Source organism: Podarcis filfolensis, assembly GCF_964270895.1.
Source record: "Podarcis filfolensis genome assembly, chromosome: 7".
NCBI lineage: Eukaryota > Metazoa > Chordata > Lepidosauria > Squamata > Lacertidae > Podarcis > Podarcis filfolensis.
This window is the reverse complement of record NC_139603.1, coordinates 8,047,871-8,065,168: the sequence shown is the minus strand read 5'-3', so window position 1 is coordinate 8,065,168 and position 17,298 is coordinate 8,047,871. Positions and strand designations below refer to the sequence as shown.

Here is a 17,298-nt window from a genome sequence, read left to right as displayed (position 1 = left end):
GGCTGGCTCTGGGCTGCTGAGACTGCCGCTGCCACTGCCAAGGGGGAACCAGGGACACCCAACGCGTCAACTGGGGGAACCGCTGACACCCCCCCATGTGACCCAAATTGAGCTGGGAGTGAGAATGCCCGGCCACCCGGACGACTGTCCAGCAGCACTCTGGGGCCAGGAAAACCTTGGAGCCGACGCAGGGAGAAGGAGGGGAGAGGAAAAGGAATAGAAAGAAAGAGGAAAGAGAAAAAGGGGGGGAGCTCTGACCTTGCCATGCCACTGCCGCTGCCACAGCTGAGGAGGAGAGGTAGGAGAGCACTGGGAGGGCAAGGACGCAGTGGCGTAGCGTGGGTTGTCAGCACCCGGGGCAAGGCAAGTAATTTGCGCCCCCTAACCCGTGGATTTGCGCCCCCTAACCCGTGGATTTGCGCCCCCTAACCCGTGGATTTGCCCTAACCCCAGATGTTGCGCCCGGTGCGGCCGGCCCCCCCTGCACCCCCCACGCTACGCCACTGCAAGGACGCATGGCCAAGCCGAGGCCGAACCCTAGCCTACTCCACGGTGGCTAGCGTTCCAAAAGAGGAGGCCTGGGCCAAGAGGAAGGCCATGGGACAAAGGAGACCACAGAAGAGAAGATACTACTTCTTAATTTTCTTTTTAAAAAATAACCTTTTTTCTCTTTTCTCACAAAAAAAGTGTCCCTGGATTCTTTGGAAAAAAAAATCTGGTAACCTTACCCTATCTTGCCCTCTAATAATTGCTACCCACCATGCCCCACAAATGCCAACAGTGGTGGAATAGTTGCAAACTAACAGGCATCTGTAGGAATAGAATTTGAGGGCTGATGTTGAACAGGGATCTTCTGTCCCACCCCCACCCCACCTCCACCCCCGTATTCCTGGAGCTTCTCAGAGAACAATGGAATATATAAATAAATTGGGGTTCTGCAGTCCAAATCCATACCGCCTCTCAGTGTATACCCATTTGATTCCTCAGGGCAGGACATCAGTGTGATAAATGCTGGAATTAAATGCTATCAGATGTTTGCCATGGGTTTTGGATTCAGGTGATGGGAGAGAGATGCCTCTATTTTGTTATCCAGTATAATAGCTCTGCCAATACCTCTTGTCAGGAATTAGTGGTGTGCTCAGGGTGTGGGTGTGGGGGAGAGAGAGAGCAGGGATCCAGTTGCGCACTGAGATACATAAAAGCAGAGAAAGCAGTTCCTTTCTAATTCGTATCACAACACGGAAGCTGCGTGACGCTGGCAGCAACAGTCTACTTTGCAAAAGCCCAAGTATTATATATGCATTTTGAAGCCAACAGACCAAGTTCTTTTGTGTTTTCTTTTTTGGTATTTGTTAAACTAACATTCACAAAGACCATTTCCTAATGAATGCTGTTTCCCCTCCCTTTACGTTTAATTTACCAGGATTTGCTCCAATAAATGGAATGTGCAGTAAATATCGCAGCTGCACAGTTAATGAAGATACTGGTCTTGGTCTGGCATTTACTATTGCTCATGAGTCTGGACACAAGTAAGTTTGTATGCATATCTTTGGAAAGAGATACTAGATGTTTGTTTGTTTGTTTGTTTGTTTGTTTGTTTGTTTGTTTTTTCCAGCATGCTTTCTAACAGGTGAAGTAGAAATTCGTTGTGCTTCAGTTAAATATCTGGTGACAAGCCAAATGACTGCTTGAGCAAACTGTGGTTAGAATTCAAACTGTGATACGATCTTCCAAACAAGCATATCATAATTTAGGTCTGCTTGTTTGCCTTCGTGTTTCTTCTGCTCAGTGTTTCAGAGTTCGGATTCTATGGCTTTGGGGGCTAGAACAATGGCTGGGACTATCACTCTATGTGAAGCATCGTATTGGGTAAAAGTATTCACCGGGAATACTTTTCAAAAGAGTCCTTAATTGATAGTTTTTTCTAAAAACTTGTCAGGATTAAAAATGGTGCACAACAGAGAAAGCTCTCTTACGAATTTGCAGTTCAGAGTGCTGGTATTATTAGGCAGTATTTATATAGAGAGAATGCAACTTATCGTTTTTGACTCCTGCAGCTTTGGCATGATCCATGACGGAGAGGGAAATATTTGCAAAAAGTCTGAAGGTAACATCATGTCACCCACACTGGCAGGACACAATGGGGTCTTCTCCTGGTCAGCTTGTAGCCGTCAGTATCTCTACAAATTTCTAAGGTATGCATGTTGTGGAAATGAGAGTTGAGTCACTGGAAACTTTCCTTCCTGCCCCCCCCCCCACTTTTGATAAAGGAAAATCTGGATGTTTTAACTTACCTGTGGCTCAGCAGATAGATAACATTCATAGATCTCTTGGGATAGTGGATTGACTGGACATTCGCTAGGCCCCAAGACCAGCCAAGGGCCCACTGTCACAAGAATGCTGCCTTTCTTACTATATAGACCATAATGAAAATTAGAGGGAGTATGTTTAATGCTCTGCCTCCTCTAGGATTCGGGCCAAGGGGCGTCCACTCAACATTTCTACTCCATTTTACTAACTAGTGTTTGCTTAGGTAAGATAAGAGTCAGAAAGGTTATCCCAAACAATTTTAATCAAGAAGGTTTACACTTCACTTGATAAAGGATTTCCTCAAAACATGAGGCTCTTAATCTCAGGGCTGTGGGTTTGAGCTCAAAGCACCATACATGGTTCTCTCCTCATGCTCCCATTTTTCCCTCACAGCAACTCTGTGAAGCAGGTTAGGCTGAGAGAATGTGACTTTCCCAAGGTCACCCAGTGAGCTTCGTGGCTATGTGGAGATTTGAACCTGTATCTCTCGACAAATAATTTCACTACTTTGGGGCTGCCTTCACATCACAGTTTATTCCGTTTTCCTAAGTGCTACGTTCTGCATTATATTTGAGCATTCACATGATGTAAAACCTATATCTGGAACAATAGTGGAACATGGTGCAAATTTAGTGTTCATTTCCATGTTACAGTAAAGCCCACAACTTACATGCATTTAATTTGTGCGCATTCAGCTTTACGTGCTTGGCAAAAAGAAGGAAGGAAGGAAGGAAGGAAGGAAGGAAGGAAGACAGAAAGAGGTGGGCGTCCAGAAAAAAAATACTTAGGCAATCCTATTCAGCACTGAACCCAATGTGTTTTGACCATATGTGATTTTGGCTTTAGGCATGATCCCCAGAACATAACCCCCCACCCACAAGTTGTGGGCTTACTGTATTTGCTTCCAGGGAGTAAATCGGGTCCTCCCTTAAAGAGGGCACGTAGTGCTGTGAGACCCAGCAAACCGACACCCTGTGTTGTGGCTGGGTACGATTGGTCAGCCACAACACCCGATTGGTAGCTCCCTTGAAGCTGGGTACAATCTGGCCAATGGGACGCAGTCCAAATGGTTCAAGGGACCTATTTATGCCCATGCACGTGACCCAGAGCTTCCTCTTTTGGCTCATGCATTCAGAACACCTGCCCACCTCTCCCTACTTTTAGGGCTTTGCGCTTGACCTTGCTATGCTGTCGTGTGTCATCTGTCCTTGGGACAGGGACACGGCAGGAATATTCCCCACTTGGTGGATTGTCTGTTGCCCTTTGGGTTTCTCCTGCCATGTAGCAAATTGTCACAACTTGTAAGGTTGTGGATAGGCTCTGGTTCAGGTGATAGGGATGGGAGGACGCTCTCGCCATCCCTATGTGAAGGGTATTCCGTTAAAGGAATCCAGGGACTCGATGGTTTGGTCAACCCCTGTGAGGGGGTTGTGCCCATGCCTGAGTCCAGGGGGACATTTGGGTGACGGAGATAGCCTGTTCCCGGCTTTCCACTTATCCGGGTGTTCACCCTTGGCTGACCTATGCTGGAACCCTGGGTCAGCGCTACCTGCATGGCAGAGAGCTAGTCGAACCAGAGCCTATTCAACCAGTCACTTTCTGTAATCAATAAAGTTGTGGCCTAAATTCTACCAAAAACCAAACCAAAAATTTGAGTCATGTGTGAATTTATTTAGGGGGGAGGTTTCAGGGTCTGAACACGCAAAAAACCCTTTTGCAATTAATAAGGAAATAAGTGATAAAATTGTGCTAGATTCTACTGTGGTTCCAAAGGTGGCTTTTACATCGTGTGAATGCTCAAATATAATGCGGGGAATAGGAAAATAGGAAAACAGATAGGAAAATGTGAAAATGGAACCAACTTCCATGTGAGTGAAGCATTGGTAGATGACTATGCATTTCTTAACAGATGCACCCGTAACAGGGATCTGCTCAGCTTTCTGAAAACCGCAAGCATTCAGTGAATGAGCTTGCAGTAAGTTTTTGAGTTGACTTGCTTTTCTGTCATTTGTTAGATAGATGCTGTGTTGCAATGCTAAGAAGTTCTGTGCAGAATCCTGCTGTGCTAAATTTCTCTCAGTCACACTAATAGAGTTGACCACGTTGTCCTATCGTGCTTCCACTATTAATAGCAGAAGATCTCATCCCATTTAGTGATGCCTGTATGGTGGAACTTATTTTAGTAGAATGGGTTAATGTTAGACTCGTCCACTCACGCGTCTGATATCCCCAGGATGTGCTCATCTTGTTTTTCAACAGCACAGAATTGAAGACTACTAGATGCAAGGCAAACTACTGGTCTGATTTGAACCAGAAGGTTGTTGAACACCAGAGAGTTGAGAGCTAACTTCATTGCTGTTCCAGCCACAATTTAGCCCTCTGCACATTCTCAGCTGGTAACATTAGATATGCTGAGGCTCTGATGATAAAAGATATCAAATGGGGCCGGCCCACCTATTAGGCAAGGTGAGGCGACCACCTCAGGTGGCAAGATCCACAGGGGTAGTGGGTCCCAATGTGGAGCTCCATTCCTTCTTTTTCCTAATGTTGATCTTCACTCCTGCTTTCTCCTTGACCGGGGGGGGGGCACCATTTTGTGGTTTGCCTCAGGCACCAAAATGTCTTGGGCTGGCCCCAATATCAAACATGCTCATCTGAGTGCTGATTACAATGGGGAGTTACAATGTACACACCCAGGTCTGGCAGACTTGATGTGTTCTCGAAACCTTGAGAATGATTTGTGAATGGTTTTATTTGTAGTTCCTGATAGTAGAACATAGCTCTACTCCAGGTTTTGTAGTCCTTGTATTAATCTAGAACCAGAACATCCAGTTCAAAGGTCTAAGGAGGGGTAGCCAAAATGGTACTTTCTGAATGTTCCTGGACTACAATTCCCTTAATCCCTGACCATTGGCCATGCTGGCTGGAGCTGATGGGAGTCGAACCCCAACAGTAGCTGGAGTATCCCACCAGTCTAGGAGTTTTCTTTTGCCAACTTCATTTGCACACAGGAAATCTGGGACTCCAGTTTCTGCCCGTGCCTAAATTCTTCCTCACATACCTTCTTCTTTTTTAAAAAAACTGGTTTAGAAATGCTTTTAAATAAATAAAAATAAATACTTCCTGTGATGCAACAAAAACACATTTACTTTGATACAGGAAAGGACCACATCAAAACTTTCTGCTTTTATTGCCACCGGCAGTAGTAGTCCAAGGAAGTTTTACCCCCAAATCTAGGGTGAAAATACATGTCTTTGAAGGTGCTACCGATGTCCTCTGCACCCTATTATATTGGGGTGACATCCAGGAGGAGAGGGGTGTTATGTTAGAAGCTCATCCTACACTCGAGTAAGACCCTGGTAGAGACATATGCCCAACTGGCATGTTCTCTCCCTCCTGGCCATTCATTCAGGATCTTCAAAAGCTTTCTTCTGCCCGAACATCACAGCGACCGATGCCAACAGACATCAGCACACTTTGGGATCTGCAGCATGCGCATGACAGACCTCAGCAACTCAGCATTTTGGCTAATCTACTTTATTTACATCTAAACACACACGGAGCACTGCAACATGGCTCCGTCTCTCTCTAGCATCAGACAGCAAAGAGAGAAAGAACAAAGGACAATAGTCCCACTTCACGGGACAAAGTAACACAAACATCTTGTCTCCGTCACTTCCCACTCTGTGGAGTCAAAACATACACCATCATGTGAAAGACAACAATCCCATGACTGCAATCATGGAGCAGGAATTCTAACATTGTTTGTCTCTTCAGTGCTTTCCAGTAGCCCTAGGACACAGCTGTCCTCTCCAGTAAATGGTCTCAGCTGAGGAACAGAGGCTGCAGCAAAGTATCTTAGCTTAAACAATAGTATGAAAAGATGGCAGCAGTTTTGCCTTCAAGAGTCAGAACAGGCAGCTGACCAGCCAAGGAAGCTTAAGGAATAGCTTCTCTAAGACCCCAAATACCAGCTCACAATTCTCTTGCACCTCTTTTATCTCGGCCCAAACCTAGTCGTTTCAAGCAGAATATGACACTCCCATATTGCTATTTCCTTTCATGCTTGTCCATAGCTGACCTAGAACTGCCTTGTTTCACTTCTGACTAGCTGCAACAAAGGTCCCTTTTAAAACTGCATTTGACATATCCAAATACACCTTGTTTGGGTCTCTTGCAGCTCTGCTCAGTCCTTGTGTCTTGCTGATCAGCCTAAGCCCGTGCATGAGTACAAATACCCCGAGAAGCTACCAGGGGAGCTGTATGATGCTGCCACGCAGTGCAAGTGGCAGTTCGGTGAGAAAGCCAAGCTGTGCATGATGGACTTCAAAAAAGTAAGAATCTGTTTTGTTTCACCACATATTTGTTGTTGTTGTTGTTGTTGTTGTTGTTGTTTAGTTGTTTAGTCGTGTCCGACTCTTCGTGACCCCCTGGACCAGAGCACGCCAGGCACTCCTGTCTTCCACTGCCTCCCGCAGTTTGGTCAAACTCATGCTGGTAGCTTCGAGAACACTGTCCAACTATCTCGTCCTCTGTCGTCCCCTTCTCCTTGTGCCCTCCATCTTTCCCAACATCAGGGTCTTTTCCAGGGAGTCTTCTCTTCTCATGAGGTGGCCAAAGTATTGGAGCCTCAGCTTCAGGATCTGTCCTTCCAGTGAGCACTCCTTAAGAATGGAGAGGTTTGATCTTCTTGCAGTCCATGGGACTCTCAAGAGTCTCCTCCAGCACCATAATTCAAAAGCATCAATTCTTCGGCGATCAGCCTTCTTTATGGTCCAGCTTTCACTTCCATACATCACTACTGGGAAAACCATAGCTTTAACTATACGGACCTTTGTTGGCAAAGTGATGTCTCTACTTTTTAAGATGCTGTCTAGGTTTGTCATTGCTTTTCTCCCAAGAAGCAGGATTTATCCCACCCTTAATCCAAGGAGCTCAGGACAATGTGCCTGTGCTGTGGAGTGCCGTAACTGAAAAGGTCCTCACCCAAGTAACCACCCACTGGATCTCAAATGGCAGAGGAACTCGAGGAGGTTCTTGGTTTGCCCTGTGTTGTTTATGTCCTACATTTATATGCCACCTTTTCCTCTAAGAGCCAGTGTGGTCTAGTGGTTAAGAGCAGTGGACTCGTAATCTGGTGAATCGGGTTCGTGTCTCCGCTCCTCCACATGCAGCTGCTGGGTGACCTTGGGCTAGTCACACTTCTCTGAAGTCTCTCAGCCTCACTTACCTCACAGAGTGTTTGTTGTGGGGGAGGAAGGGAAAGGAGATTGTTAGCCACTTTGAGACTCCTCGGGGTAATGATAAAGCGGGATATCAAATCCAAACTCTAAGGAGCTCAAATGGTAATGCACATGGTTTTCTATTCCCAATATAATCCTCAAAAGAACCCTGTGAGTAGGTTGGGCTGAGCAACCATGACTATCCCAAGGTCACCTTGTGAGCTTCATGGTTTAGTGGGGGTTCAAACCCTGGTCTCTCAGACCATAGTGCAGCACTTTAGCCATTACACTGCACAAGCCTCAGCCATCTAGTAGATTGATATTTTGATGTGAGATTATGTGGACAGAAGCCCCATTAATTTTGGTCAAATGGAGCTGTTACCCACTGAAAATTATATAGTGACTCAATTGACCATTGGACATGATCAACAGCATGAGTTTGCTCTGTTTTAGTCATTGTTAGTCGCAACAGTGGATGCATTCAGAAATTAAATGCCGACTTCAGTTTGTTTCCATTTTTCCCCATTTAGGATATTTGCAAAGCATTGTGGTGCCATCGGATCGGCAGAAAATGTGAAACCAAATTCATGCCAGCTGCAGAAGGTACAACATGTGGATATGACATGGTAAGGAAGGTTTGTTTGCTTTTAGTTTGGCAATGGTTTGGTGTGGAAATAGGGATGGTGACAGAAGAGAATGGGATTGTGGGAGTAGAACAGGAGTGGGAAATCAGGTGACCTCCATCCTCGCTGACCATTGGCCATGCTTCTTGGGGATGGTGGAGGGTCACAGACTCCTCATCCCTGGAGTAAAGGGGGTTCTCTCTGCGGGCCTCTCAGGACATCCCTTTTATAGCGTGCTCCTAACGATTTGTGCTCATGGTGGTGTCAGGGATGGTTTTACTCCATCCTGCTGTCAGCACCATTGGTGCCAGGAAACAGTATTCTGTTTCAGGCCAGACATGCTGCTTCATTTCCAGTCAGTGCAGGTAATTGCCTGCTGAAATCCTGTAACATTTTATATCTGAAATGCTCTGGTTTATTTTATTTTGTTGCCTTGCTTTTGCTGTTATCGCATCAATAACATGTTGCAAAATACACCTGTTAAAAAACAAAACTTGTAACAATAAAGAAAAATAAAGGGCCCTTTGATACCTTTTCATCACAAGATGCAGTACATTAAATGAGTAAACTTCCATTCACAATTTACTAGGAAACCCCCATTTCCTCTAATCTTAGCAAGAGGGTTATCCGTTTTCACATATGTAAACCAAAGGTATCCGTACTTTTCTTGCAGAGCTGGTTCATATTCCTATACATTTCATATTCCATGCAACATATAAAAAGCAAGTTTGAACTTAATAGTAATTCTAATATTTGAAGGCCCAATTAAAATATTCATTGTTGCCATGTTGCGGCCATTAAAAATCAGGATTCCCCACAACTGTGAAAATGTTTTATCTTCTGAAAAGGATCCAATAGATTATGGGGGGGGGAGCACATTAGCATCACTGGGCCCTAGAGATAAAGCAGTAGTGTGGGTACCTCCCATATATCTGCATGGGTTCACTTGGGGGGGAAACATTTGACCATCGCCCTGACCCCAGGTGGAGCTTCAGCCATTCAGCCACCATTTTGATGGCAGCTACACCACAAGGAAAACTCTCTTCCATACCCTATGCTGTTTCTGCCTCCTCGTGGTTTCTCTACCCTCCCAATCTCCTGAGAGTATGATCTTACTAAGCTATTCATTTAGTAACACCATTTAGTCACTAGGGGTCCAAACTTCAAATTATGTGAGGGCCACTTTTACATTTTAGTAACACAAGGTGGCCATGCTGTTAACTCCGAGGGTGTGTTTTCCTTTCCAAATTAACCAGCACCCCATTCATTCTGTATTAATTAGCAATTGTGTTGTGATTTTTAAGTGTTAATGTGAGATACAGGTTGGCACCCTGATGGAGAAGGGAAGGGGGCTTAAACCCTACTGTTTACACTAGAAAGGTGCCCCATTTGTACTCTTATTCAAGGAAATCTGGGAGACCCAGTTCAGCCTAGGTCTATAGTAGGGAGCAAAAGGTTGAAGGTCAACTCCCTCCCTCACCATAATCTCGACACTTTAAAAAACCCCACTATTCATTTGTTGTTGTTTAGTCATTTAGTCGTGTCCGACTCTTCGAGACCCCATGGACCAGAGCACGCCAGGCACTCCTGTCTTCCACTGCCTCCCGCAGTTTGGTCAGACTCATATCTGTAGCTTTGAGAACACTGTCTAACCATCTCGTCCTCTGTCGTCCCCTTCTCCTTGTGCCCTCCATCTTTCCCAACATCAGGGTCTTTTCCAGGGAGTCTTCTCTTCTCATGAGGTGGCCAAAGTATTGGAGCCTCAGCTTCAGAATCTGTCCTTCCAGTGAGCACTCAGGGCTGATTTCCTTCAGAATGGATAGGTTTGATCTTCTTGCAGTCTATGGGACTCTCAGGAGTCTCCTCCAGCACCACAATTCAAAAGCATCAATTCTCCGGCGATCAGCCTTCTTTATGGTCCAGCTCTCACTTCCATGCCACCACTACTGGGAAAACCATAGCTTTAACTATACGGACCTTTGTTGGCAAGGTGATGTCTCTGCTTTTTAAGATGCTGTCTAGGTTTGCCCCTATTCATAGAGTTGCTAATTTTACTGTAAATTCATGCCAGTGCTAATTGCACAAATGGTGCCGTATTTAATTTGGCCCTGCTGCAAAACTGCCACCACCTCTTGCCACACACCCCTGTGGAGAGGAAGAGCAATGCGGACCTGGTGATGCAGGGATTTTTTGTCTCCCCTCTTCACATTTTTGATGGGCTTTGTGTGGCTTGCATGTTTCCATAAAGAGGTGAGAAAGGGTTCCAGATAATCCGCTAATCCAAACAGATTAACGTAGTTGATCTCTTTAGCGATGACTCGAAGAAGGGATAGCTCCAGTTTCTAGAAGAAGAAATATCATATCACTCTCCTTTTCCAAACTGAACTGTTGAGTCATTTGACTCCAGACTAGATTGTAAGGATATCATACACAAAGCACTTGTCAAGATGAATGCAGACAGACACAGTTTAAGATCTTCACATCAAAGTGAACATGTGCTTTTAGGTTAAATTGGATGTAATCCTGACTGACAGTCCCAAGAGAAGTGGTGGGTGCAGTCTTTATTTTATTTTTGTCCAAGAATAACAGGCAAGGACAATTAATCTCAAATAGATTACTTCACCTATAAATCAGATGGTGTACTATGTACAGTCCGTTTGCTTCCCTTGCTCCATTCTCCTACTTTCAGTTTCTAAAGTTTCACTTGCCGTAAATCGTAACTCATTCTCAAAGCAAAAGGGGGGTCATGCCTGAGATTAATCCATAACAATAACAGAGAAATCTAATGAGGTGACTGTGGATAGTTACTTTGAAATGTAAGATTTTAAATACCAGTGCCTGGTCCAGTAAGGGTAATTCACAGACAGAAGCAGGCTTGTGCATTCATCCAAATACAGAAGTTACATATCAGAACTGTAGTACTTTCAAACGGATGAACATTCTAATGTACTTCCCTAACCATAACGGAAAATGCCTGCATAAAGCTGTGCTCCTAAAACATGCTCACCATCTCTGATCCATGCACAGAATCCTGCTTCCGCGCATGGATTACCATCTCTGGATCAGGGCACATATGCTGCACAGAAGGCATTCACGGCAGAATTATATTAGCAAGCTTTCTCAGTCTTTCTTCATCTTATATTTTACATATGAAGAGTACAGAGTCAGTTACGGGTGCGAGTCCTGCTGAAATTTAGAAAGGCCATTTTGCATGTTGGGTACAGTGAGTAAAACCAATGGATTTTGTTTGCTCCATTCATGGCTCGCCTCCCCCTGCTCTCTCTACCAGGCCAGCTCATAGTAATAATGTTGATGATGATGATTTAATTTTATTATTTATACCCCACCCTTCTGCCTGGGTTTGCCCAGCCACTCTGGGCAGCTCTCAACAGAATATTAAAAGCATGATAAAACATCAAACATTAAAAACTTCCCTAAACAGGGTTGCCTTCAGATGTCTTCTAAAAGTCGAGTACAGTAGCACATCGGCTTATGTTATCCTCGGGTAACGTATACTTCGGGTTGCGAAAGCGGCAAACCCGGAAGTGTTTTGCCCCACGCACATGCGCAGAAGCGCTTTACCGCACCACGCGCATGCGCAGAAGCGGTCTGCCACTGTGCGCACATGCACAGAAGCAGTCCCTACAGTTGCAGAAACCTCGGGATCTGACCGGAGCTCCGGAACAGATCCCATCCGCCACTGGAGGTACCACTGTAGTTGTTTATTTCCTTGACATCTGATAGGAGGGCATTCCACAGGGCAAGCGCCACTGCCAAGAAGGCCCTCTGCCAGGTTCCCTGTAACCTCACTTCTCACAGTGAGGAAACCGCCAGAAGGCCCTCAGAGCTGGACCTCAGTGTTCAGGCTGAACATTCAGTGTCACTACTGAACGTTGACTGGTGCAAAATCTCCTGAATTCCTCACTCCTATTTTGGCTAAGTCAAAGTTATAGTGTCAGAGGCCTACATCTTCATACAGGATTGTATGGGTGTATGCATGAGTTACACATTATGACTGATGAGCAAAGGCAAACCATGTCTGGAAGTGAAGCAACTTGCCCTGAACCTATCTCCTTGTTGTGTATTGGTGTCACCCACGTTGCCTCAGACATGTACATTTTGTGCCAGGGATGGGGATCTGTGGCCCTTCAGATGTTGTCAGACTCCACCTCCCACTAACCCCAGCCAGCATAGCCGATAATGAGGGATGGTTCGACAATATCTGGACAGCCACATTTATCCCCGGGACAAATAGTTCAATTCTGGTGGAAACACATTAGCCTTCCCGTGTGGAATGTAGCAGACTGGCTTGTCGATAGAGGGGGTTCCCTTTTGTGGCTTTGAAAGGAAGGGTATTTTTGATTTCATGTGCCAGGAACTTAGTTTTGTGGATGAGTGAGGGAATCTCCATGCAGTGGATTGCAAATAGCTTTCATTGTATTTCTGAAGGGAGAGGCAATTGGAGGCAAACTTCCCTGGACTTTGATTCGCTGCTCCTAGCACTGTGCAATTGCATAGGAGTTTTGGAACCAAACCATTCAGATAATTTAAAAAATTGCGGCTTTATCAACTGCCAGTGGATTTCTTTAGGATTACCTTTTTTTAGTTATCCTTATCATATTCTAAGGAAATCACATATGGAAGTAGTTTCTCCAACATTAGCAACTGAAATGGCAAAGATACAGAAATCTCCAGTTCTACCACTGATTGATGAGTGGATTCTGGGATGTTGGGAAATAATCAGGTTAAGTGAATGATTAAAAATTGTGAGAATTGGAGTCAGCTGGCTAATCAATAGCAGCTTTCTATCTAAGTGGATTAAATCCATACTATCTTGGGCAGTGTTAGGTAGTATAAAATTATTGCTTTCGTCTTTTAGATAGTGATGGCAGTATGTTAAATAATCTTGGATATTCCCCTCATATTATTTTTATATTTATTTTATATTATAATACTACACAGATGATCACAAATAACTTATTTCCTATTGTTTATAATGACTCTTTTCCAAGCATGATTGAGCGTTCATCCAGACTTCCTTCTGTGTTTGTTTCCTGGTGCTTTCTCCAGGAAAACTCACATTTTACCACCGAATCAGAGCAAACAGGTTTTCAGTATTCTTGCATTTGCTCCAGTTCAGCACTAAAGAGTGAGTTTTCCCAGGGAAGGCTCTGGGACAAATGACAAAAACACTTGTACAGGAAACTTTAAAGTGCATATCTGTTCCTGGAAAGCACAGTGCCGAAGGAAGTTGAGGTGAGGCCTAAGTTTGTATCTACCAGAACTATTTTAAAGAGAAGTAAACCACCTTGGATACCAACTTCTGATGGCAGCTTCCCTTCTGGGGATTTCCAAGGTCGATCATCAGTAACCTGTGGCCCTCTAAATGTTACTGGACTACAGCTCCCATAATCCTTGGCCATTGGTCATGCTGCCTAGGGCTGAGGAGTCAACCACATCTGGAGAGCCACAGACTCTCTATTTCTGCCTTAGGCCCAGAACCAGATTATAGCCTGGTGCACCTCTGCTAGATGTTCTCTTAGGGTACACAAGCTAAATCATAAATTTACTGGTAATCAGACCCAATTTCTGCATTTCCTGGGGAGACATGACTATCTGCCAAGGCAGGATTGTGCCTACATTACTCTTGATAACTTCTACCCTTGTGGTTTGTGGGGAATTACATGGTTGTGTCCTAGCCTGCAATGCCCAGGTTGCTAGGTAAGGTAAAGGACCCCTGACAGTTAAGTCCAGTCATGAACGACTCTGGGTTTGCGGCACTCATCTCACTTTACAGGCCGAGGGAGCCGGCGTTTGTCTGCTTCCAAAGACAGTTTTTCTGGGTCATGTGGCCATCATGACTAAGCCGCTCCTGGCGAAGCCAGAGCAGCGCACGGAAATGCCGTTTACCTTCCCACCGGAGCGGTACCTACCGTATTTCTCACTCTATAAGACGCACCACAACACAAGACGCACCTAGTTTTTAGAGGAGGAAAACAAGAAAAAAATATCCTGAATCTCAGAAGCCAGAACAGCAAGAGGGATCGCTGCGCAGTGAAAGCAGCAATCCCTCTTGCTGTTCTGGCTTCTGGGATAGCTACACAGCCTGCATTCGCTCCATAAGACGCACACACATTTCCCCTTACTTTTTAGGAGGGAGAAAGTGAGTCTTATAGAGCAAAAAATACGGTATTTATCTACATGCACTGAAGTGCTTTCAAACTGCTAGGTAGGCAGGAGCAGGGACCGAGCAACGGGAGCTCACCCCCTCATGGAGCCCTGAACCGCCGACCTTCCGATCGGCAAGTCCAAGCGGCACAGTGGTTTAAACCACAACACCACCCGCGTCCCACCCAGGTTGCTAGCATGATTCAAAACCTCACAATTCCCCCTTATCACACTGGACTGGAAGTTACCAAGAGCAGCAAGAGAGCAATCAAAAGATGGCAGTAGCCACACCACTCCAGGTAACATATGAATGAGGCCAGAGAACTCAGCAGAGAAACTTGCAGCTGGGCAAAAGGACCTGAGGAGCAGTGGGACAAGGGCACCCAAATCCTGGAGCCCTTTCAGATCAGCAGCCACTGTGTTGCCTACTATTTTATTCCTGGAATTTGAGCAGGATGGTCTAGTCGAATGCTGCAGACAGCCCACCCCCTTTCCAAGATTTAGCTTTCCTTTTGAACTCTGATTCATTGCTGACTAAGCTTTTTTTAAAAAGGGTCGTAAATTAGAAATGTCAACGAAGCAAGACAGTGACAGCAAAGCCCCTTTTTAAGACCATGATCTGAAGCCAGAAATACTTTAGCAGGAGTAACTTGAATATTCAGCTTGATTGGTGGTTAACAAGGGCACAGAACACCAAAGGGAAACAAGGGTGCATTTGTAGATCTTTCTAATTCTTTATATTGAAAAATGGCAGGATGCATGTATTGGCTTTAAAAAAAAATAGAAAGAAAGAAAATGTCAGTAATAACCTTGTTGCACAGTTCCCAGCTAAGGGAAAACAGAATCCCTTTTCTCCATGCAATGAGGGAAGCTCACTGTACACTTCAGAACTGTGCATAATCTGAGTTCTAAATCATGAAAGGAGTTCAGTGGGCTTTTCAATGCAGACTTCTACCTTCAATGCATGGAGAATAGGAAAGCTGAGCACTAAGGCATGTGGCAGAGGTGGTGGACCTTTCTAGTGTATCTCCACTGATTCTAATCACAGGAGAAGAACTTCTGCTTGGGCCACCAAGCAGATATTCTAAAGTGCTGAATGTGGCAATACCACATCTCACCCCACATTTCTTTGCAAAACATTACCTGAGGGGTGCTGTGTAAGGAGCAGCAGCAGCCACACACATCCTCCCGAAAACCTAGGCAGGGTGTCAATTAAATTTCTCATTTCTCCATTTCTCCAGTTCTCCATACTTCTGAATCAACTTCTGATTTTCTATCTTAAGTGCTCAAGAAAATCCATCAGCGTTTTAGCGTGAATACCTCCAAACATTCACATCTTTCTATGCTGTTTTTCCTAATCTATACATTTTTGCAAATCGATTCTCCCTATTATAATATATAATATATTATAATATATTTTTGTACACTGTTTTCACTACATGTTTTTGTGGACACTTTATCCCAGTATATGCATTGTTGGGCGTATTAGTTGCCTGGAGAACTGCATTGCAAAACTCAGGGACATGTGACTTTTAAAGGTAAAGGTAAAGGTACCCCTGACTGTTAGGTCCAGTCGCAGACGACTCTAGGGTTGTGCGCTCATCTTGCTCTATAGGCCGAGGGAGCCGGCGTTTCTCCGCAGACAGCTTCCAGGTCATGTGGCCAGCTTCTGGCGAACCAGAGCCGCACACGGAAATGCTGTTTACCTTCCCGCCGGAGCAGTACCTATTTATCTACCTGCACTTTGACGTGCTTTCGAACTGCTAGGTTGGCAGGAGCTGGGACCGAACAACGGGAGCTCACCCCGTTGCGGGGATTCAAACTGCCGACCTTCTGATCAGCAAGCCCTAGCCTCTGTGGTTTAGACCACAGCACCACCCGCGTCCCTTCTCATGTGACTTTTAAAAGATGGCAAAGTTTCAGTTCTCAGATTGTTTCAGAAAGTGTGGATTGGGTAGATCCACCTTTGAATGTGAACTTAAATCTAATCTCTACTCCCATCCCTACCCACAGATTGCTGGTGTATATACATCCCATTTGTTGCAAAAAAAAAAAAAAAAAAAAGAATGCCAGTATTTCTCCTGGATAAATAGTTTTGTGCCATGTGCTTTGCTTACTTTCCTCATCAAAATCATCAAACACCAAAAAGTGTGTTAACTTCCCAAGTGAAGGCTAGGAGACACTGAAATGGAACACACACTTAGTTGTTTTGCCTCCTGAAAAAGCAGTGTGACCTTGGACATACAGTACTTTATCACATTGTCCAGGTGTCTCAAAGGAAAGCATAAATCTTCAAGGGAGTTCAGCTAAACACTCAAATTCTTGTGGTTTAACTTGTATCTCAGTCTTAGCAGGACTTCTGAAAGCTAAGAAATGCTCACAGTTTATAAAACCCATGTATAAATCTTGCATATCAGGGCTGTGGTTCAGCAGCAGATTTGTGTTCCTATCTGGTGGTCTCTTGTATTTGCACATATGTCCTCTCCAGTGTCGTTTCAATTAATGCACAAAGTGGGGACACATTGTGGCACTAGGCTACACCTCCCAACTTCTGTGTGTCTGTTGCATACCAATGAATATTGCCAATGAAAACATATAATGGTGGTAGGGTGTGCATGGATTTTTTTTTAAAGATATTTATTAAGATTTTTTTAAGTATTACAATAAAATGGAAAAAAATAACAAAAATATAAAATAAAAATAATTAAAAACACACAAATTTTCCATTGCTTTTTTTCCTTTAGCCTGTTTCCCAGACCTCCTCATACCTCCCTTTTTTGTATTCCACCTCAAATTGTTGGTTCAGCAAATCCTTACCATTATGTTTTTACCTATTTATAACCCTTTTTTCCTATTCTCTTAAAGTATTACAGCTGGAAACCACTTAATTTCTATCCAACATCATTCTAACATTCGTTAATTTTACAATATTTCTGTAGATAATCTTTAAATTTCTTCCAATCTTCTTCCACCAA

At 44.4% G+C, this 17,298-nt stretch overlaps 1 protein-coding gene across 2 annotated transcripts in view; it reads left to right on the top strand.

Moving 5' to 3' along the window:
* ADAMTS16 (ADAM metallopeptidase with thrombospondin type 1 motif 16) overlaps nt 1-17,298 on the top strand; it is an 86,735-nt gene that overhangs the window by 23,181 nt on the left and 46,256 nt on the right. For both annotated transcript variants that reach the window (XM_083624592.1, XM_083624593.1), the window contains 4 exons: nt 1,424-1,529; nt 2,058-2,195; nt 6,491-6,644; nt 8,063-8,158. In XM_083624592.1, the coding sequence (XP_083480718.1) occupies nt 1,424-1,529; nt 2,058-2,195; nt 6,491-6,644; nt 8,063-8,158 (494 nt within the window). The remainder of the gene's footprint in view (nt 1-1,423; nt 1,530-2,057; nt 2,196-6,490; nt 6,645-8,062; nt 8,159-17,298) is intronic.